This window comes from Equus przewalskii, chromosome X (assembly GCF_037783145.1).
Source record: "Equus przewalskii isolate Varuska chromosome X, EquPr2, whole genome shotgun sequence".
In the NCBI taxonomy this organism is placed as follows: Eukaryota; Metazoa; Chordata; class Mammalia; order Perissodactyla; family Equidae; genus Equus; species Equus przewalskii.
The window spans coordinates 85,762,898-85,785,459 of NC_091863.1; the positions used below are offsets into that span (position 1 = coordinate 85,762,898).

At 35.1% G+C, this 22,562-nt stretch overlaps 1 protein-coding gene across 1 annotated transcript in view; it reads left to right on the forward strand.

Annotated features, from left to right (window-relative positions):
* RADX (RPA1 related single stranded DNA binding protein, X-linked) overlaps positions 1-22,562 on the forward strand; it is a 68,246-nt gene that overhangs the window by 42,866 nt on the left and 2,818 nt on the right. The window contains exons 12-13 of the mRNA XM_008544716.2: positions 8,515-8,805; positions 16,285-16,452. Coding sequence (XP_008542938.2) covers positions 8,515-8,805; positions 16,285-16,452 — 459 coding nt within the window. The remainder of the gene's footprint in view (positions 1-8,514; positions 8,806-16,284; positions 16,453-22,562) is intronic.

A 22,562-nucleotide genomic window follows, 5' to 3' on the forward strand; every position in this document is an offset into this window, starting at 1 on the left:
AAAACTAAATGTACAGCTATCTGATGGCCCAGAAATTCTGCTCCAAGAGATCTCTATATTCACAAAATACTTATAAAGAATGTTTATAGTAGCTTTATTTATAATAGCCCAAACTGAAAATAGCCCAGTTGTTCATCAATGGGAGAATGAATAAACACGCTGTGGTATATTCATGAAATGGGATACTATTCATCGATAAAAAGGAACAAACTACTGATAACATGTAACAGAATAGACGAAACTCCAAAATATTATGCACAGTGAAATAAATATTACACAATAGAGTGCATACTGTATGAATTCATTTATATTAACATCCAGAACAAGAAAAACTAATCTGTGGTGAAGAAATCAGTAGTTCCCTGAGGGTAGGTGTTGATGCAAGGGTGGGGATTGACTGGGAAAGGGCACAAGGAAATTTTTGAGTGATGGCAATGCTCTATATATTGAGAGGGGTTTTGGTTACCTAACTATACATTTTTTAAGTACACATATGTAAGATTTGTGCATTTCATTGTAAAGTTTATATGAAAATATTTTAAACAAATATTAAACTCTGGGTAATTAAATGCATGCTGAAGTATTTATCAAAAAGTGAACAGAGGTCTGCAATTTATTTGAAAAGAATGCAAATAAAATGGATTAATAGATGGTTAGAAAGATGGACATAGCACGTGCATCAAAATGAGAGAATCTAGGTGGTGGATATATGGTGTTCATTGTAAAATTTTAAAAATTTTGTGGTATGTTTGAAATTTCTCATAATAAATTGATGGGGAAAATACAGTATGAAAGAAATTCTTTTGCAAAGAAAAAAAGGAACACATGGATAATACACCCATGTTACGCCTCACCCAGAACTGTTGTTGGCTCACTAGTGGGTGAGGCAAGCCTCCGGTGTGGCTTGCTGTGCACCTGAGGGCATGGCTGTTGCTAGCTCTCTCTTGAGTAGGGCAGGCCTCTGGCACAGGCTGGCTGTGTAGCCTGGGGATGCACAACTGCCTGGGCACACTGTTGGGTGAGGAAGCTCCCCACCCCCCATCCCCTGCAGGGAGTCACACGACCCTTTCAGGTGTTGGTGGGTGGGTCAGATCACAGGGATACTTTTGAATGCACTAATTTCCCAACAAAGCTCTCTCCCTGGCTTTTCCTATGTGGCCTTAGGCAGTTTATGTCTCAACTGTAATCTGCCCCGGGTGTCTACAGGTTGTCCACCTTCTAATGATTTCCAGCAATACCCACTGTTTTTCCATCCTGAGTGAGTTCCAAGTTAGGTGAAACAGAGATAAGAGTCTTGTATCAATCAGCCCTTCAAGAAGCCTCCAGACAAGTTAGAACAGATCCACACAATAATTTGTGAATAAGATCTGCTCTGTTCCCTCTGGAACCACGGATCAGGGTCCTACATTTGGAATTCAGGTTGCCCTCTTCAAGACTGCTCTTCTGCCAAGGAGGGGGTGGGACAAGGGCAAGTGAAAATGCCACAAAGCTTTCCTACTATAAGTTGTTTTTTCTTGATTCAGCGTTTGCTGTGTTGCTGAAACCTTTGATTGTTTTCTAGATTTCTGACAGTTCTGACAGATACTCCTTATTTTTCAGTGTTTCTATGGAGGAATGGAAGCTTTGAGCTGCCTACTCTGCCATTTTACTCAACTCATAAAGTTTTGTTGTTTCTTGATACTCTTATTGGCTGCTGATGATAAATGCTTAGGTCCCTTAATTCATAAGAAGATGCAAAATGGTCATATTCTAATCCTATCTTTCCTTCTTCAATTAGTAACTGAAATAGCTCAATAGGGAGAAACTTCTTTTCATCTATTATTTGGTTACTAAGATGTACAGTTCATTCAGGAAAAGCAGGATAGATACTTGATTCTTTCTCTTTATCAATTTTCAAAATAATGAATTGGATCCCTAGTATCCTCCAAAGGTCACCAATTAGTTTTCTGTTTGTTTCTGGTATTTTTAATAATGTTATGAACTCATGGATTTAAACATACTTGATGTGTTTTATCTACAGCACTTACCATCCTCATTGCTAGTCGCAAGTCATTCTCGAGTTATGTTATCCCTGCCTCTTCGAGGGAAGGTCAATTTCACTGATTAAAAGAGACCGTAAAACTACACCATCTTCGGCTAGTAGGAAACTCTTCACATTTGTTTATGAGTCCTTTTGATACAACCCTAAGAGCCTGTGATAACTATTTTGATATCTGGTTTGACAAGGTATATCCGTGCTCGTCTTGAACATTTCTTGTTCCAGACATGGAATCAACCATTTCTCCACAGAGCTCTGGTATTTGTAGACTACAGATTGGGCATTATGGGTGCTCACTGATACTGGGTTTTTTTTTTATTATTTCTAGACCTTTGCAGTGAGCAGAACTAGAAAATGTACTCATTTGACTGGTTGGTTGGCTAGTTAAGACAAAATATGTCATGATTTCATTTTTATACTTCCAATTCAAATTAAAAATACAGAATTTTTACTTAGGAGATAAAGATAGAAGAGGCTTTTTATTCCACTTTAAGAATCCTGGCTCTGAAAGACCCTGGAGATGATAAAATCAGAATATTACATAGTAATTTATTTGCTTTAACTTGTCACATATAAAAACAGTTTCAGAATATTCATCCCAACATTTCCACCAATAATATTATTATAAACAAAGTTTGTTTTGTTTGTTCATTTTGCAATTCTTTTGCCCTTTGAATATATCCCACTAGGAATGCAGTCAAATTATTATAGTTTAAAGCCGCTTGTAATTTTTCTCTCTGTATGGTTATGCTACCAACTGGATAGATATTTAGATTCTTTCTTTTATTTGTTTGTTTAAGGATTGCTTTCTTTAAATTAAAATTTAATTTTGTAAATCATTTCCATGGGTCAAAAGTCAAATATATACAAGAATATATATTTAAAGAAGTGTAGCTTCTATCCCTGTTCCCTGCATCCTATTCCTTCTGCCCCACTATAGGTAACTTTTTAATTCATTCTATGGTGTGTCTATCCATTGTTTTGTAATATAAGCAGATATGTGTGTGTATCAAAGAGGGTCATGGCCCCCCCTTTCTTAGATAAATGTGGTACAACTACGTTTGAGAGTAATTTGACAATACCTAATTTGTTGAAAATATGTTATACTCTGTGACCTATATGTTGGGCACACAGGAAAACATGTTCTAAGATGTTTATTAGAGCAATGTTTATAATAGGAAAGACTAGAAGCTAAGTGTCAATTAACAGAGAATATATAAATAAAATATAGCACATTCATATACTATATCAAAGTTTTTTTACTTATTTGAACAGAGGCAAGTCACTCAATCACTCTATGCCTCAATTTATTCATCTCTAAAATGGACAGCATTCCTTAATTTGCTTCATGAATTACCATAAGACTTTTTAACAAGTGTTTGTTTGAAAGCACTTTTTAAACTGTGAAAGTTACACAAAGTTGTCATATTTATTAGTCTCCCTGTAGAAAAATAAATCTAGGAACTAAATAAAAATAATCAGTGAATTCTTACAGACTATATGAGTATAAACCCTTGGATGTGTTAAGCACATGAATAATTGGTTTAATTGTTTACTTTTTTGGAATCTGAATGTTTTTCTCAGTAAATGATTTTGCCCAAGCAATATGAATAATTGCCTTTATATTTCATTTCTCTTTGTATGTTTCTTTTCTTGACTATTAACAATGTTGAAAACATATTGATAACTTTTAGTTATTTAGTTAGTTATTTAGTTATTTAGTTATATAACTTCAAGTTATATAAATCTTGAAGAAACTGATAATTAAATGGTCCTAATTATTTAAAAAAAACTTCTACAGAAATATAACTACAATGCATGTTATCTCTGTTGATAAGCAGAGCACAAACCTTATTCAGTTAATGTCTTAAGCCCCCGATATGGCATTTCTTTTACAGGATAGTTTCTCAAGAAGTGGCTGATAAATTAAGTTGATAATGGTTCTTCCTAATTTACAAAGCTCTTTTACATTCATTATTTTTTTCTTTTTTTTATTGAGGTATAATTGGCATATAACATTATGTTAGTTTCAGGTGTACAACATAATGATTCGATATTTGTATATATTGTGAAACGATCACCACAATAAATCTGGTTAACATCTGTCACCATATATAATTACAAATTTTTTTCTTATGATGAGAACTTTTAAGATCTACACGTTTAGAAACTTTCAAATATACAAGTATTATTAACTGTAGTCACCATGCTGTACATTACATCCCCATATGTTTATTTTATAACTGGAAATTTATACCTTTTGATCCCCTTCACTCGTTTCACTCCCCCTCACCCACCCACTCCTCTGGCAACCGCCAATCTGTTCTCTGTATCTATGAGCTCACTTTTTTGTTTTTGAGGGGGTTTTGTAGATTCCACATATAAGTGAGATCATATGATATTTGTCTGTCTCTGTCTGACTTATTTCACTTAGCATGATGCCCTCAAGGTTCATCCATGTTGTCACAAATGGCAAAATTTCATTCTTCTTTATGGCTGAATAATATTCCGTTGCATGCATGTACTACATTTCCCTTATCCATTCATCCATCAATGAACAGTTAGGTTGTTTCCAAGTCTTGGCTGTTATAAATAATGCTTCAGTGGACATGGGGATGCATATATCTTTTCAAGTTAGTGTTTTTGTTTTCTTTGGATAAATACCCAGAAGTGAAATTGCTGGATCACATGGTAGTTCTATTTTTACTTTTTGAAGAGCTTCCATACTGTTTTCCATAGTGACTGCACCAAGTTACACTCTCACCAAGAGTGCACAAAGGTTTCCTTTTCTCCACTTCCTCTCCAACACGTCTTATTTCTTGTCTTTTGGATAATAGCCATTTTAACAGGTGTGAGATGGTATCTCGTGGTTTTGATTTGCATTTCCCTGATGATTAGTGATGTTGAGCATCTTTTCATGTACCTGTTGGTGATCTATATATCTTCTTTGGAAAAATGTCTATTCAGGTCCTCTGCCCATTTTTTAATCAGATTGTTTTTTTACTATTGAATTGAATGAGTTCTTTATATATTTTTGATATTAACCCCTTATTGGTTATATGATTTGCAATTATTTTCTCCCATTCAGTATTGCCTTTTCATTTGGTTGGTGGTTTTCCTTTGCTGTGCAAAAGCTTTTTACTTTAGGGACCAGCCTGATGGCACAGCGATTAAGTTTGCACATGGTTAAGTTTACACTTGGTTAAGTTCGCACATTCTGCTTCAGCAGCCCAGGGTTCACTGGTTCAGATCCCGGGTGTGGACCACTTGTCAAGCCATGCTGTGGCAGGCATCCCATATATAAAGTAGAGGAAGATGGGCACGGATGTTAGCTCAGGGCCAGTCTTCCTCAGCAAAAAAGAGGAGGATTGGTGGCAGATGTTAGCTGAGGGCTAATCTTCCTCAAGAAAAAAAAAGCTTTTTACTTTGATGTAGTCCCACTTGTTTATCATACTCCAATTTTAATGAATGAATTAGACCTATATGTGATAACATGGTTATTAATGTATTCCCAGATAAGTTTCATGATAACTTTGGAAATTACTATGTCTGTAAATTCAAAAGTCACTCATTTTGTGAATATATAGTTAATTTGTCTGTGTGTTTTGACTGTGCTCAGTATTTTGAAGACTCCAAAGTTTAACATCTTATCCTTACATCTGATAACTTAAATAAGTAGATAAGACATACATTGAAAAGTTAGCAATAAACAGTAACAGTACTACTGAGATCACAAGACATGACACGTAATCTCTGACTTGCACAATCCTTTGAAAAGTCTGTGATGTACTTGCTAGCAAGCATAGACCTCAGCACTGACTGGAATATCCTGTTCTTTTCTAGCCTTGTAGATCTTGCACCAGGGTGGGGTCAGTGGAGGCTAGGGGGGGAAGAGGCAAAGAATATAGCTCCTCTCCCTCCCCCACGCCTCCACACACCAATACCTATCACTCTTATTCACATAATAAAATGCTCAGAGTAGATCTTATGAATAAACAAAATCACCATACCTACAGACATACATTTATACTGTCTTCTTTTACCTCACAACCTAAATGTGGTCTACTTCTGAAATTTTTCCTCACTAAAACATAAATCCATTCTTACCAGAAATAAGGGTAAAATGAGTCATTAAAATAACAGTGATTAGGGGCCAGCCTGGCATAGGGGTTGAGTTTGTGAGCTCCGCTTCAGCAGCCCAGGTTCACAGGTTCAGATCCTAGGCACGGAGCTACACTACTCATCAAGCCATGCTGTGGCAGCACCCCACATACGAAAAACAGAGGAAGATGGGCACAGATGTTAACTCAGGGCCACTCTTCCTCAAGCAAAAAGAGGAAGATTGACAACAGGTGTTAGCTCAGGGCGAATCTTCCTCACAAAAAGATTACAAAATTAAAAAATAAAGAGGACGCCTGTGGCCAGTAGGTAAAAAAAAATTACATTGATCATTATAATATATAATCATATATATATACAAAAATGTAATTTTGCTAGGTAATTAACCTGTATCTTAGTTATGCATTAGGCTTAAAAGCATAATGTGTTTCATATGGTAATTTTAGTAGTATTCAAGCTAAAAATAAAATAATTCTGGTTCATAATTTTCTATCTTATTTTTTAAAAAACTGGAACTCTAGCTGTATTTTGTCTCTTTCCTAATTATTCCCTCTGCAGTCTTGCTATGCACAACCAGTGACTGCCAATATCTCTCGTATTGAATTCATACCCATTTATATTAAATAGGGACATATAATTGGGGTAGGTAATTACAGTCCCAAGTTACTAAATTAAAAAACAAAGCAGAATTTTTCACACACCTTTATACTTTGCCACTTCTTAATATTAACACTTGAATAAGAAAACAGGCATAGAAAATATTCTGACTTATTCCTGACAGAGTCACTCATAGGATTTTTTTTCTATAAGGTAGATATAATTACTTAATTTTTAAAAATTGGAATAGCCTATAATTTGTTCTTTGCATGCTATATTTTAGAACAAATCAGTCAGGAATACTCAATATAACTTGGATCATTATAATAGCTAGTTACTGCTGTTCTAATTATGTACTTTTATTAGTTTGGGGAGGGAAGATAAAAAAGATTAAATCACTGCCCAATCCTCAGTTTAGTCCTATTATCTTTGAGTTTTTCTCTTGGCTTTGATTGATTCCTTTCCTTTTCACATGTGATTGATTTTTTTATCCTTTTTGTTATCAAGCATCGTTATAGGCAGTTAAGTGTGTTCATCAACTGAATTTTGAGTTAAAAAAAACTCTTTTGTAATACTGCAGTATTTTGAATTCTTGGTGACTAAGAAGTATGTGTTCAACTTCTTCATCTTCTCTTACAGCTCATTCTAGTATTTTACTTCATAATAAATTTTCAGTAAGTCTCTGGCTAGGTTTAAGAAACCAAAAAAGTAGTCTGGGAATGCGGAATAAAGTTTGAAAAGCAGAGGTAGTATATTAACCACACTGAAACCTTGCTGTTGAAGCTCCTTTCTGCTTCAGCAAGGTTTTTTACACCAAGGCATAAGCAGCCTGCAAGGAACCAATTCAGCAATCTTGGTAAACTCTGGAACAGAGTTGCTGTCGGCTTGCCTCAGCTAGCAGAACTGACAACATGAGAGTCTTGTTCCAAAATCTATTTTTTCTGATTCGACCCTATGTCTTCAGTTACTAGAATGTATTATTTAATTAAAATGTTATTTTACCAAATTCTTTAGCAGAGTATCTGGTACATAATAGGTGCTAAATAATTATTTGTTGAATGAATGTCATCATGTGTAGGGGAGAATTATATTCTGCCTTAGAAACTGTGTTAGGTAAATTGTACATAAATGATAAATTGACTTGATGATAGAGAACAATCAAGAATTGAAGTGCTGTTTCATCTCAATTAAGTTCTCTCTTTGTTTTCCATATGTCATTTATATCTGAAAGGAGTATCATAAATAACAGATAAGTGGTCCCTTTGAAAGAGAGTTATATCCAAGAAAAAGATTGTATTATGTATTTCTTCAGGCTACTTTTAGCAAAGATTAACAAAATTTTATTTGAAGCTTAAATTCCACCAATAGTGAGTGATGGGCCCATCTCTAAAGGTTGTTATTCTGATGAATTTGACATAACTTGAATTTGTCACTGAATATACAAGGAATATATATTTACTTAAAAGCATTTGGAAAAGACAGAAAGAAGTATAAAGAAAATAGTTAGAAATCTCCATAATTCCAGCAACAGAGAAAATAATATCACTTTTTAATATTTTGGAGTAAAAGTTTATTTTGAGAGTGAATTTAGTTCTTTCCTCACTTTAATTAGAATTATCTGGACATTTAATTTACATTTTATAGTTGTTTGAATTTAAATTTAATTAAACTATTCCTCATTAGTCTATACTTTTTTGTAGTGAATGACTTGATTTGGTTAGTTTATAGTAATTGTGTCTATCTCATTGTGTCTTCAACAGGTCAAGAATGCGTAACTGCTCGTGTCGTTGGGAAAGCCAGAAAAACTATAAGTGATAGGTGGGAAAGTCCACTGTGGAGAGAGAAAAAGTTTGACTTAATAGATCATCAGTATTACAGCCATGTTTATCCTGAAAGCATTCCACGGAAATTTAGTTTTGAACACAAAAAGTTTCTTACTGAGCAGTATAATTCTCAGCCTGCAAAATACGTGCCACCAGAAGGAAGGCCCCCAAAACTTGATAATTTTAAGAGCGCCCGAAGCCTTGGGCATTTTGAAGTAACCATCCTAGGTGAGTCAACTGTTCTTCTCTTTGAATATTATTAATTTAACATTTTAAATATAGATGATACTATTTTGCTTCAAAAAACTAAGCACCCCGCCCCCCCAAAAAAAAATTTAAGCCCAAGGAGAGCTCCTGTTTGGCTTAAACCAAAGGAGTGGAGCACTAATTCTGGAATACATTAAGCTCTAATTCTGGCCTTTTAATGTTAACATTGGCAAGTCCTTAGAAAGTATTTGGGGAGAGAAGAATGGGAACCAATGGGAACCGTGGGAACTTTCCTCATCCCTGACTATCTAACTAAAAATGATTTCTCCTTTAGCCACCATTTCCTTGCCCATATTCTCTGCCTCTTTCTCAGTGCATCTGAATCATTAAAGGGTAAAATATAGGTTAAAGAAAAAGGAGTACTAATCGAGAGAAGCTCCTATGAACAGAGGTCTGTTTAGCCCCTAAAGAAAATAAAATTCTCTAGTAACTCAGGTTGAGCAGAAAGAAGCTATTGGAAAAACTTCCCGTGTCTGATAAAGGAAAATAAGCTTGTTTTTCCTCAGGTTGTTCAAAATTGAGAAGTAACTATAGAACTTACAGATATTTAAAGGAGTCAGTACATTTTTAAGCTTATATTTATTTTTGTTTGTTTCTAATGAAGGAAAAATGTATACAAAAAATTCTAAAATAAAATCTTAGGCAAAATGAACTACTCTCAGAGTCAAAGAAAAGTTGTTTGTATTTGTGTTTTAAAGGAAGGTCTTGTTACTTTAAAATGAAAGAATGTAGAAAAATCATTAGCAAATTAATGCCTCAAAAAATGCAGTTAATAGATTTTTACATCTATACTACTGGAATGAATTGCCTCGACCTTTATCAAGATTCCTTTCCCCCCTTTACTCTCTCCCATTCCCTCTTCCCTACCTTCCCACACATACATATGTACATACATGTGATTGTGTACATGTGTACAATATATGAAAAACATGAATTTCCACTGATCCTGTTAGACAATCTCAGACCCAGGTTTCAAATGCTTCTAGACTGCATTCCTTGGTCTCTTTGAGTAGTTTATCAGTCTTAGTTTTATATCTAGGAGACAAAAATTATAGCAAAGATTTCCCACATATCATAAAAAGTAACCATGGAAATCGTGAGTTCATCTGGAAACGTAGAAATTGAATATTTTTCTTCTTTTTAACATGTTACTGATCCAGTGAACATCTCAGCTGTCTTACAAGTAATTGTAAAGCTTTGTAGCTTTAGCTATGCATCACCTAAAAGTAAGAATCAAATGAGAAGGCAAATTTATCATTCTGCCCAACCAGCTCTAATCCATGTTAGAATTGTGTTATTTCATATCCTACGTGTTTTCAAGGACTTAAGGTGGTTTACAGGGATTTAAAAAGTGAAAAAAAAGCCACGTATGGATAAAACAAAACAGAACTTTTTTCCCCTCAAGTAATTTTATTGAGATTATAATAGTTTATAACATTGTGTAATTTCAGGTGTACATTATTGTTTATCAATTCCTGAATACACTTCATCGTGTTCACCCTCAGTGGTCCTAATTTTTATCCATCACCATACATACGTGTCCCTTTATCCCTTTCGTCCACCCCCCCCAACCCCCTTTCCCTCTGGTAACCACTAATCTGTTCTCTTTATCCATGTATTTGTTATCTTCCACATATGAGTGAAATCATGAAGTATTTCTCTTTCTCTGTCTGGCTTATTTCACTTAACATACTCTCAAGCTCCATCCATGTTGTTGCAAATGGGACGATTTTGTCTTTTTTATGGCTGAGTAGTACTCCATTGTGTATATATACCACATCTTTAGCCATTCATTAGTTGATGGGCACTTGGGTTGCTTCCACATCTTGGCTATTGTGAATAATGCTGCAGTGAACATAGGGGTGCATAAATCTCTTTGGATCATTGATTTCAAATTCTTCAGGTAAATATCCAGTAGTGGGATAGCTGGATCATATGTTATTTCTATTTTTAATTTCTTGAGAACTCTCCATACTGTTTTCCATAGTGGCTGCACCAGTTTGCATTCCCACCAGCAGTGTATAAGGGTTCCCTTTTCTCCACATCCTCTCCAACATTTGTTATTTTTTGTCTTGGTAATTATAGCCGTTCTGACTGATGTAAAGTGACGTCTCATTGTAGTTTTGGTTTGCATTTCTCTAATAATTAGCGATGTTGAGCATCGTTCGTTTTTCTGTTGGCCATCTGTGTATCTCAAAACAGAATATTTGAAAGGAAACAGAAAAAGTAGGTGTTACTAGGTACTTGCAAATAACCAAATTACTGTCATTTGGCAGTAATTTTCTGTGAGCTTTCTGGCAGGGTGGGAGAAAGGAGATTTTTCCTGATGAGATATTTTAGACTTAAAAGAAACTTGGATATCTTCCAGTCCTATCCTGGTTAAGTAGAAGCCAGGCCATGATTAGAAATTATGTCTCCTGAGTCTCTAAGCATATCTTCTATTATAGAGAAAACAAACACTCATATATAGGAACCCTGTTATTTTTTTCCTCTAATGAAAGTCAAGTCTAAACTTACTATATGAAGTTATTGTATAAATATCACAGAATAATAAATGGATTATCTTCAACTACAGTTCTCTTTTATAAAGATATGGAAATGCTCTTCAGATAGTTGATTCTTGCATCAACCTTGTAATATATATAATCAGTATAATCATTAGTCGGATCTTAGTAAGGCATTTCCATAAAGGAATATATCTTTGCCTTTATTATTATTATATAATCCATGTACTTAGCTCTCTCATGGTTTAACTTAATACAGAGATAAAATCCAAAGAAGTAGGACAAGTGGTAGTGGGATCAGTGATTCTTGTAGACCTTTAGTGGGAGAGGTTATCCCATAAAAATCATCGAAAGAGACCTGCCCACACTCCACAGGATTCTGGTACACTCTAGAGAAGCAGTCTGTTTGGTCTCCCTGCCCTTCCTAAGGGAGACTTACTGCCTCACAGAGCCACTGGCAAGAATGCATCCTGTCAGGTATGCAGTAGTAGAATAAAGGTTGAAAACTACTGCTCTCTTAATAGTAGTTGAAGTATAGATATTCTCTGATTTTGGTTAAGATGAGAACTTAATATCAGATGTGAAAGTGGTGAATTTTTCATATCTTTCATGAAAGAGTGAACCCAAGTTGTATTATGAGACCAGACAAATAGCCTATACATTTTAAGCATGGCATGAGCAGTGAACTCAGAAGAAAGGACTAAATCTCTTATTAATGTACTATTTGTTAAAAGATAGTGAAATTGACTATATGTGTGTCAGTTTCTAACACACACTGAAAATGACTTTATGTGTGTCCCGTAAAAGGGGGCAAACTTGTTCTGTAAAGGGCCAAGTAGTAAATGTCTGAGGCTTTGCAGGCCATGCAGTTTCTGTCCCAAGTATTCAGCTCTTCTGTTTTAATGTAAAAGCAGCCATAGACTATGTGTAAATCAATGGCTGTGTTTGAATAAAACTTTATTTATGGACACTGAAATTTGAATTGCATATAATTTTCACATGTCACAAAATATTACTCTTCTTTTGATTTTTTCAACCATTTGAAATGTAAAAACCATTCTTAACTCATGGGTTGTGTAAAACCAAGTGCAGGCTTGAGTTAACCCCTAAGTCATAGCTTTCTGACCTTTGTTCTAGACCTGTTTTTAGATAAGACTGCTGAAACCAACCCAGACAATAAATCTATATGACGTTTAAAGTTCTTCAGGCACAAAGATTGTCCAACCTAGATTGATGCTATCTTCTAGTGGTTTATTATCCCTCTAGAGTACCTTGCTGATCTCTGGAGGACCTAGAAATTTTGAAGTGTCTCATTCTGGGAGAAAGCTTATTCAGACCACAACCCTGTTATTTGGTCATTAGCTCTGACTGGTCTAGGGTGAATCATTATTGAGAGCGTTGAAAAGAATTATTAATCTTCCTTCCCTTGGTTCTAATGGCTCCCAACAACCAGCTAGTACATAGCAATATCAGAAACCTACCGCAGAAGTACTGAGTCTTGTGTCAAAATCCTTGCTATGCCATCTCACTTGCCTCAAATAAATTGATAGTATTAGTAAGCCCTAAAACCTCAGCCCATTGCCCACTATGTAATAACACACACTTAGAAGATATTGAGATGAAGTAACAAACTAAATTTTCAGTGCTTTTAGTCCAAGTACAAAGTTTAACGTTTATTTGTCAGTCTCTCCAAATTTTGAAAATTATTTCTCACCTTAAGTATAAGAAGACACTTTTCAAAATCTTGATTGGACTTGTAGATGGTATATTATTGGTTCTACTAACACTAATTTAGTTACCTATGAAAATCCAGTGAATCAATCAAAGCTTACGAGTCCTCTCTTCAATTTGCATTTGACTTAGACAATAAGGAACATAATTCAGCTAGCTTTTTGTAAACCTTTAAAGGCCATTTCTTGGTCTCTTGGAAGTTAAGAGATGCAAACCCCAGTAACAGTGGATATGATTTAAGGAGAGCTGTTAAAATAATCTTTTCTAGATTTTTTGTCAAAAGATATTTTGTCAAAAATTTTTCATATGGTTCTTTTCCTTTTCTGCAAAATACGTTTAAATGATAATTTTAAAATTTTAATAGCTTTAATTATAACATCAAACTAATATGCTACAGTTATATTGAAATAATAGATAGGGTTTTACTTATCTTGATTGTTTTCCCCTATTAAAGCAACCAAGCAGACCAATGTAACTCCTTCCCTCCTTGGTACTAGCCTGAGGGCTCAGGTCCAATTATTTGTACCCCAGAGGTGTGCCTCCTTCCTTGTTGAAGCCCACTGGACCCACTAGCTGAATAGCACTGGGTTTCCTCACCGTTGGGTCCTCCGCTGGTTCCCTCACATCCTCAAGATATTGCAGGACACTGGAATATATGAGTTCCAGAGCTAGATTACTGTTGTCACTCCTTAATTCTGTCCTTTATCCCTCTGCGTAATGAAAATAACTTAGTCATTAAACCTGAAGTACTTACTATCAGATTTCATCAGTGTAAGACACACTTTTTTCCCATATTTTAACATCTTTGAAAATCGGTATGCATGTTATAACTGATGTCCTGCCATTGTTTAGTTGGTAACATTTTTCTTTCTTAGTGGTATATGAAATAATAATCATCTTAAAATCAATGCATCTTAGATTTGGTAAAATATAGTATATGACGAGCACTATGCTAGGTGCTGGGGTTACAAATCGCCCTCCTCCGTAACACATACACACAAACACACACTTTTCAGTGGAGAAGAAACTCAGTGATAACAAATAATTGAGGAAGAAGGTATATAATTTGCATATAGTACACTTTACAAAAGAGAAATATGAGTTTGTTTGATTTTATATTTTCCTATAATTTTGAATATTGTCCAGATATATTATTACACTTACATAGTTAGTATGTTGTAAGTTATTTCAGTCACACTTAAACAGTAAATCACCATTGAAGTGCATTATATGTGCACATTGTGGGGAAGATATTTGTGTTCATCTCTTTTAATAATGGGAATATGGATGAATTCATATTTGAACACTAAATGCACAAATGTCTTAAAGTCTAGTATTTGAAAATTATAGGTAAAAAATACACAAATGTACATTAATTTGCTCAATTTAACCAATATTTACTGAGCACCTAATATGTGCCCAGCACTGTTCTGGGTGCTAAGGTTACATGAGTGGACACAACAGATAAAAGAGCATCTACTAGAGTGAGATGGTGATAAGTGCTAGAAAAAAGGGGTTAGATGTAGTAGGAAAGGGTTAAATTTTAAATAGCGTGGTCACGGGACATCTCCCTGAGAAAGTAACATTTCCCCAGAAACCTTATGGAGGTGAATGAGCAAACCCATGTAGTTATCTGGGGAAAGAACATTCTAGGCACAGGAACAGCAAGTACAGAGGCCTGTTTATACATTTGCACTCTGAACTCTAGTTTTAACCAAACAACTCATGACAAATTTTATTGATAATGTTGTATCTAAACTCACAGTATTTTATAATTTAGAAAACAACTCAAAATAGTATCAATGACACACTGATAATAAAGCTACCTTCCTGAAAATATCAGGATTTGCAACTTCTGCTATTTTCTCAATTCTAAGACATACTTCTTTTTTACATTTGCAAGTTGTAATGCATTTATGGTGAATGGGTACGCTTAATGGAGTGTTTCCTTTTTATGAAAAAACTTATTAATTTGATGGTATATCTTAGAGTTAAATTTAGTCTTAAAAGCAAGGAAACAAGATACCAGCTTGTGCACAGTCACATGACACTTGCAGTATTGCTAAGATTTAGGGGATAGCTACACTTGTTATAATACTGAATTGGAATCCTTAGTAAATTCCAGATATCATGACTATTTTAGTTTATGAATACTAAATTTTAGTAATCCTTAAAAAGCTGTAAGTAGCCCTTAGTTGTATGTTACATTAAAGCTAAGGAATTTAATGTCATTTGCCCATAAAAAGCAAAAAAGGGACTTGCATTTCTGGATCAGCTTAACAGAAAGGACTTTGTTTACCTATCATTGGCCCATATTCAGTACTTCAGAATCTCTCTAGTGATTTATAGGAAAGATATTAAGGTCATAGAATCTATGGAACTCAGTGACTAAATATCAGGCTAACTGGGTGGAATTCATATAGTTTTAAAGCTGTGCTCTGTGTGTTTACCCTTGCTTCAGCCAAGATGGGCCCCTTCCTTTGGTCAATACTTTTGGCTACTCCCTGCTCTGCCTGAAATACCCTCCTCTCTGTTGATTTAGATGCTACTCATCCTTTAGTACCCAGCTCAAACCCTTGCAACTAGGAAGTCTTTTTTTATTTGCTATAACTGACATTGACCCACGTAAAAAGATAACAGTCACAGGTCAGGATTCACTTTGGTTGTTCTCCCATAGCCCCTTTTCTACTGCAACCTTTTATAGCCCTAATAGTGAATGATTGACGCTTGTCTTGTATATTTGAGGACAGATGGGACCTAGTTACTCCCATCCCTGGCCTTGCTTGAGTCATATATCCTTAAGTCCAAATGGCAGTAAGGGAACCAATAGTTATCTCTGAATTCTCTTATTCTATAATGGCACCTGTCATAAATGACCAAGAAAACACTCTACATGTCTTTATTTATGTGACCAGGCTGTCCTCTGGATATTAAGATTTCGACCTTTCATCAGTAGGGAAAACATTTTAGATTTTATTTTCAGCAGTGGTGATAGACTGCCCTGAAATAGCTCCTCTTTCGACTAATAGCCTGTATTCATAAATGTTTGTACAGCTAAGGCTTTAGTCTGCAGTTTTGAAACACTAGTTTTTTACAGGTGGGAGGTTATTTGGCACATGTTAGGATCAGAGCAGCAAACTTGGCCTCATTAGCACCGTGTACTAACCCAGTGAGCTTTTAATAAGCTGTGATTTTTCTATAACAGGTCTGAACCACGAGATAGCAATGGATGTTGCATTCCTGCCCATGTATTGTCCGGAAGATATCCGAACATCTGAAATAGACACATTATTAACCTGCATGAATTACAGCTGTGTGTATCCACAGGAGACAGCTGACAGTGACAGAGTGCTACGTCCAAGAGCACTTGCAGGTAAGATCGTCTCTGTATTCTTTTCATTCAGAAAATAAAATTAATATCGTAAACAGTCCTAATCTTAAGACGTTATTATATAAACAGTTCTAGCCTTAACATTTATTTATTTATTTTTTTTTTTAAAGATTTTATTTTTTCCTTTTTCTCCCCAAAGCCCCCCGGTACATAGTTGTGTATTCTTCGTTATGGGTTCTTCGTTGTGGGTTCTTCTAGTTGTGGCATGTGGGACGCTGCCTCAGCGTGGTCTGATGAGCAGTGCCATGTCCGCGCCCAGGATTCGAACCGACGAAACACTGGGCCGCCTGCAGCAGAGCGCGCGAACTTAACCACTCGGCCACGGGGCCAGCCCCACTAGCCTTAACATTTAATATAGTTTAAAGGGTTATTTACATGTAGCCCAAGACTTATAAGTGAGAATATATTTTTAAATAAAACTGAATAGATTAATGGTTTCTATTCCAGGCAGGCATTAAGAATTTTCTCTTATAATATAATTCTAAACATAAGTATACCTTAGATCTAAGTGGTATGCACATGGAGCAGTGCAATTCTACTCTTCTCTCCTTTTAACTCAGGTGGGGCAATTTGTCCTTTCACCTTATAATTGCCGGTAATTTTAATATCTCCGTAGTATGGTACAGTACAATCGTTTTCTCATAAATGTTTAGTTATTCAAGTGCTATGCAAGAAATTCCTTGAGGACTGCTAAGAGTGTATGTCATCCCAATAGTGAAATCCTTCAACCAACTGACTGTTGAGGCTGCTATGTAATATACCAAACTTTGAATTATTTCTATCTCCCTATAAAATTGTGTCCAATTATACTTATCCTTTTCATTTTCTGTTGTCATTTCTATTTCCTAAGCATGTGGTAAGGTTTCTAGCAGTTTTCATCAAGCTTATAAGGATATTACATTTAAAAGAGCTTTTAAGAAAGCCTTTATTATCTTGGGATTTTGTGGTGGGTCTTTCTAAGATGATGAAACTCTTGAGTGTACGTTGTTTTAAACAAGTCTTATGAGCTGTGCCTGATTAAGTAACTTTTGGCAGTAATGGTTACTGCAAACTGAACTTGAGTATCTTATAAGAGTTGAGTTTTTTAATTTTTCCCACAGTCCATTTTAGAGATGATATGTTAGTTGACTTGCAGTATTACTTCCCACATTGCTGCTCCTTAGACTTCCAGAAATTCCAGATTTCTTAATTAGTACCCTAATATGTAGTTTCAATATCTGTGCATCCCTGTCTTGTTCATACAATATCCACTTCTGTCACGTTTCTTCTTCTATATTTATGTGTTATTGAAATAAAATGTCAAGGCAAAATTATCAGCTACCTACTAGTTGCTAGTGCCAATATTCTTCCAGCAGTCACTAACATGGTCACGTGAAAATACCTGATGCCATTCTGCCAAAACAGTTAATATTTGGGACATGAAGGGCAATAATCACGAGAGGAGAAGAGTGATGTGATAATCAAAAGCAAGGTGATTTATTTTGAGTGGAATACTGTGTTTTCCATGGCAGAGCATTATTAACAGTAATAGTGTCCATTTAGCTCTGTGCCAAGCACTGTGCCTGGGCATTTTACATAAGTTACAACTAATCCTAATAAGAGCCTTGCAAGGTGAACATTACTATCTCCTATTTGTAGATGACTAGACTGAAAATCAGAGACATTCATCAGCATGGGTAATAGCTAGGATTTGAACCCAGATCTGTCTGATTTAAAACTTATCCATTCCTTCCATGATTCCACACTGAAAGAGAAAAATAGGCACAGAATGATGTAATGCAGTGGCTCATACTATAACATTAGTGTCCTCTTTTAAACAATTTTTATGAGCTAGTTTATTTTTTGTTACAAAAGCTATACATGTTCATAATTAAAAAATTCAAACAGTACAGAAAGGTTTAGAGTAAAAGTGAAAGTTCCCTCCCTGCCTTCCCAGGTCCAGCCCCTTCCACCAGCCCACTTACCCACTTTCCGGAGATAAGCAGTGTTCTTTGAATCCTTTAAGCAATTATTTTTGCATAGAACAGTATATATTCTCTCTCTCACACACACACATGCACACAGAGTCTTAAGGAATACACGTAAATGGAATTGTAGTAAACATATAGTTCCATAGCCAGCTTTTTCCTTTTGACAGCGCATCTTAGATATCTTTCGTATTAGTGTATAGACAGCTACCTCAGTCATTTTAATAACTACAAATATTCCACTGTGTGGATGTAAGAAAATTTACTTAATCAGTACTCTACTGGCAGACATTTAGATTGTATCCAAATGTTTTCACTATTAGCAAACAGTACTGCAATGAATATCTCTTTGTCTGTATGTGTGTGTGTACACACACACACAGTCACGTGTCACTTAGTGATGGGGATACATTCTGAGAAATGTGTCGTTAGGCGATTTCATCATTGTGTGAACATCATAGAGTGTATTTACGCAAACCTAGGTGGTATAGCCTACTACACAGCTAGGCTATATGGTACTAATCTTATGGGACCACCGTCATATATGCAGTCCATCGTTGACAAAAATGTTGTTATGAAGTGCATGACTATGTATATGTGTGTGTATATATATATATACACACACACTTACATATAGTGCACTTATATTGTGCACTTATAGTGTGTATATATACACACATATATGTATATATATACACTTACAGTGTATATATAAGTGCACTTATAGTGTGTGTATATATATACACTATATATATATACACTTACATATAGTGCAGTTATGCAAATACATCTGTAAGATGAATTCCTAGAAGACAAGTCACTCACTCAAAAGATGTGTTTAAAATTTCAGTAGATATTGTCAAATTGTCCTCCAAAAACGTTACACCAGTTTGCACTTTAACCAAAAGCAAGAATGCCACTTTACTCACACCCTTAGAAATGCTAGGTATTATTGGTCATGTTAATCTCTGGCAGACTGATAGGCAAAAAAGTATTATATCATTATTTCTACTTGTATTTCTTAATTTTTTAAGCTTGAACATCTTCGTATTTTTGTTGGCCATTTATATTTTTTCTTTCTGTGAACTTTCTAGAACTTTCTATGCTAGTTTTACTTTTTACATTTTTCTATGAGTGTTCTTTTTCTTATTAATTTGTAAGCTCTCTTTGGATATTAAAGAAATTAACCCTTTATCACGTGTTGAAAATACTTTTACCCAGTTTGACACTTATTCAATAGGAGGCTTGTTTTGTATTTTAAGTAATTTTATTTTTATGTACAGTCATGTGCCACATAATGACATTTTGGTCAATGAGGGGTCATATATACAATGGTGGTCCCATAAGATTAGTACCAGATAGCCCAAGTGTGTAGTAGGCTATACCATCTAGGTTTGTGTAAGTATACTTTGTGATGTTTGCAGAACAAAATCGCCTAACAACACATTTCTCAGAACGTATCCCTGTTATTAAGTGACACATGACTATACTCAAATACAGCAGTCTTTGGGTTTGTGTCTACTGTTTTTATGTCATACTCAGAAAGGCATTACCCAGTCCAAGACTTTTTTTAATTCACTTTTTTTCCCTGGTACTTTTATAGCTTCATTTTTTTTACTCATATATAATTTTTATGGTGGTAAAATATACATAACATAAAATTTACCACTTTAACAATTTTTAATTGTGCAATTCAGTGACATTAAGTACATTCACAATGTTGTGCAGCCATCACCACTATCTACTTTCAGAACTTTTTCATCATCCCAGACAGAAACTCTGTACATGTTAAACAATAACTCCTTCTTCCCCCCTTTCCCCACCTCCTGGTAACCTCTATTCTACGTCTGTCTCTATGAATTTGCTTGTTCAGCTACCTCATATAAGTGGAATCATACAGTATTTGTCCTTTTGTGTCTGGCTTATTTCACTTGAGATAACGTTTTCAAGGTTCATCCACGTTTTAATATGTATCAGGATTTTATTCCTTCTTATGGCTGAATAATATTCCATTGTTATGTATATACCACATTTTGTTTATCCATTCATCTGTTAATGGGCATTTTGGTTGTTTCTACCTCTTGGCTATTGTGAATAATTCTGCTAGGAACATTGGTGTACAAGTATCTGAGTCCCTGCTTTCACTTCTTTTAGGAATATATCTAGGAGTAGAATTGCTGTGTCATATGATAATTCTGTATTTAACTTTTTGAGGAACCACCAAACCATTTTCCTCAGAAGCCCCACAATTTTACGTTCCCACCAACAATGCATGAGGATTCCAATTTCTCCACATCCCCACCAACACTAGTTGTTTTCTGTTTTTTGGATAACAGCCATCCTAAAGTGATATCTCATTGTGGTTTTAATTTATATTTCTCTAATTAGGAATGATGTTGAGCATTTTTTCATGTGCTCCTTAGCCATTTGTATATCTTCTTTGGAGAAATGTCTATTCAAGTCCTTTGCCCATTTTTGAATTAAGTTGTTTGGTTTTTTTGTTGTTGATATGGCTTCACCTTTATAACTTAAAATTTCAATCCATTTGGAATTTATTTTGTTACAGAGAGTGAGATAGGGATCCAGCTTTATCTTTTTTCCAAGTAGTTAGCCATCTTTCCCAAATGATTTACTGAATAATCTTTACTGATGTGTTGTCCTAATTGGTATCATTTTACCTATGAAGTACAAGGATGTATATGCCTTCCACCTCTTTGAAAGCATTGAGGTAATTTATCCATTGATAAACATTTCAGAAGCATAACATGATACGGGAGGGTTTTAACACATGTAAGAAAACAATTTTATTATTCTCTAGGTAATCAAGTTTCCCATATTATTTTCAGAGACAGGAATACCACACTGTATTACAAGATAAGTTGGACTGTGCTGTGGTTACAAAGCAACTCCAAAGTCTCAGTGACTTAACATACTAAAAGTTTATTTTTTGCTCTAGTCAAGTCTGATGCAATCAGTCATTAGCAGTCTTTTCTGCAGTGATTCAGGAATCCAGCCTGCTTCCATCTTGTTGCAACCCCAGCAAAAACAAGTGGCTTCTAGGGTTGTCTAGGAAGAGGAAGAAAGAGATAAAGCAGACACTGGCTTTCAGTTGTGTTGGACTGGAAGTGACAAATCACTCCTACTTGCATTCTCATTTACCAGAACGTGCTTACATGATTACGACCTAGTTACAAAGAGGTCAGGACACTTTGCATTCCCATGTGACCAGGAAGAGGAAGTAGAGTGGAGAACATAGCATTGCTTTTGTCACACTCACCTGATGTATTTGTGATGTTCCTAAAAATTTTTACAATTTTTGTAATTCAGTTTTAAAATGAATTTTAGAGAAGCTCATTTTATAGGTAAAATCTGTAGTCCCTTTTAAAGAACTCCTTTGTGATATAAATAATAACATAATTTTGTTCTAGGTTTTCTTAAGTAGAAAGTGATTGTTGCTGGTATTGGAGTGCTTGCTATGTGTCAACCACCATTCTAAGTGCTTTACTGTATTTAATTCTCACAACATCCTATGATGTAGGTACTGATGAACAGATCGAGGCACAGAGTGGTTGTCATTTGCTTAAAGTATTATGCAAGTAGGCAGAGTCACATAAACAGAAAACTTACTTCTACTTTATGTTGTAGGTACTATGTAAGTCATTATTTGTAAAAGTCAACATATGATAGAAATTAGAACTATTAAGGTTTGGGGTGCTGCTCTTAGCATCAAATTTGAAGATCTTGTAATCTTTCCAAAGCATCTGAATTAAAGTCCATCTCACTCAAAGAAAAAGAAAATTATATAATACTAGCAGTTGTTATTATATTCATTGTGCTTTAGTGAACTTGCAGAATTTTAAATCATTCATCAGATTTTGTGACATGTCTAGCAGAGGTAGATTTACTGTGAAGTTAATGGAGCCTAAGCTTGAGGAGCCCTCACTTGCTTAGGTCCTTCCCAAAGCCCTTTTGGTATTCTTTTGTAGTTTGTATTCTTTTTCATAAAAAGGGCCCCAAAATAGTATACCCTTCAGGTCCCACAAAACCTAGATCTACCAAGTGACTCTTAGGCACAATTTTGTAGAGACGTGGCTCTGGCATAAAAGGTTAAGAGCACATACGTTG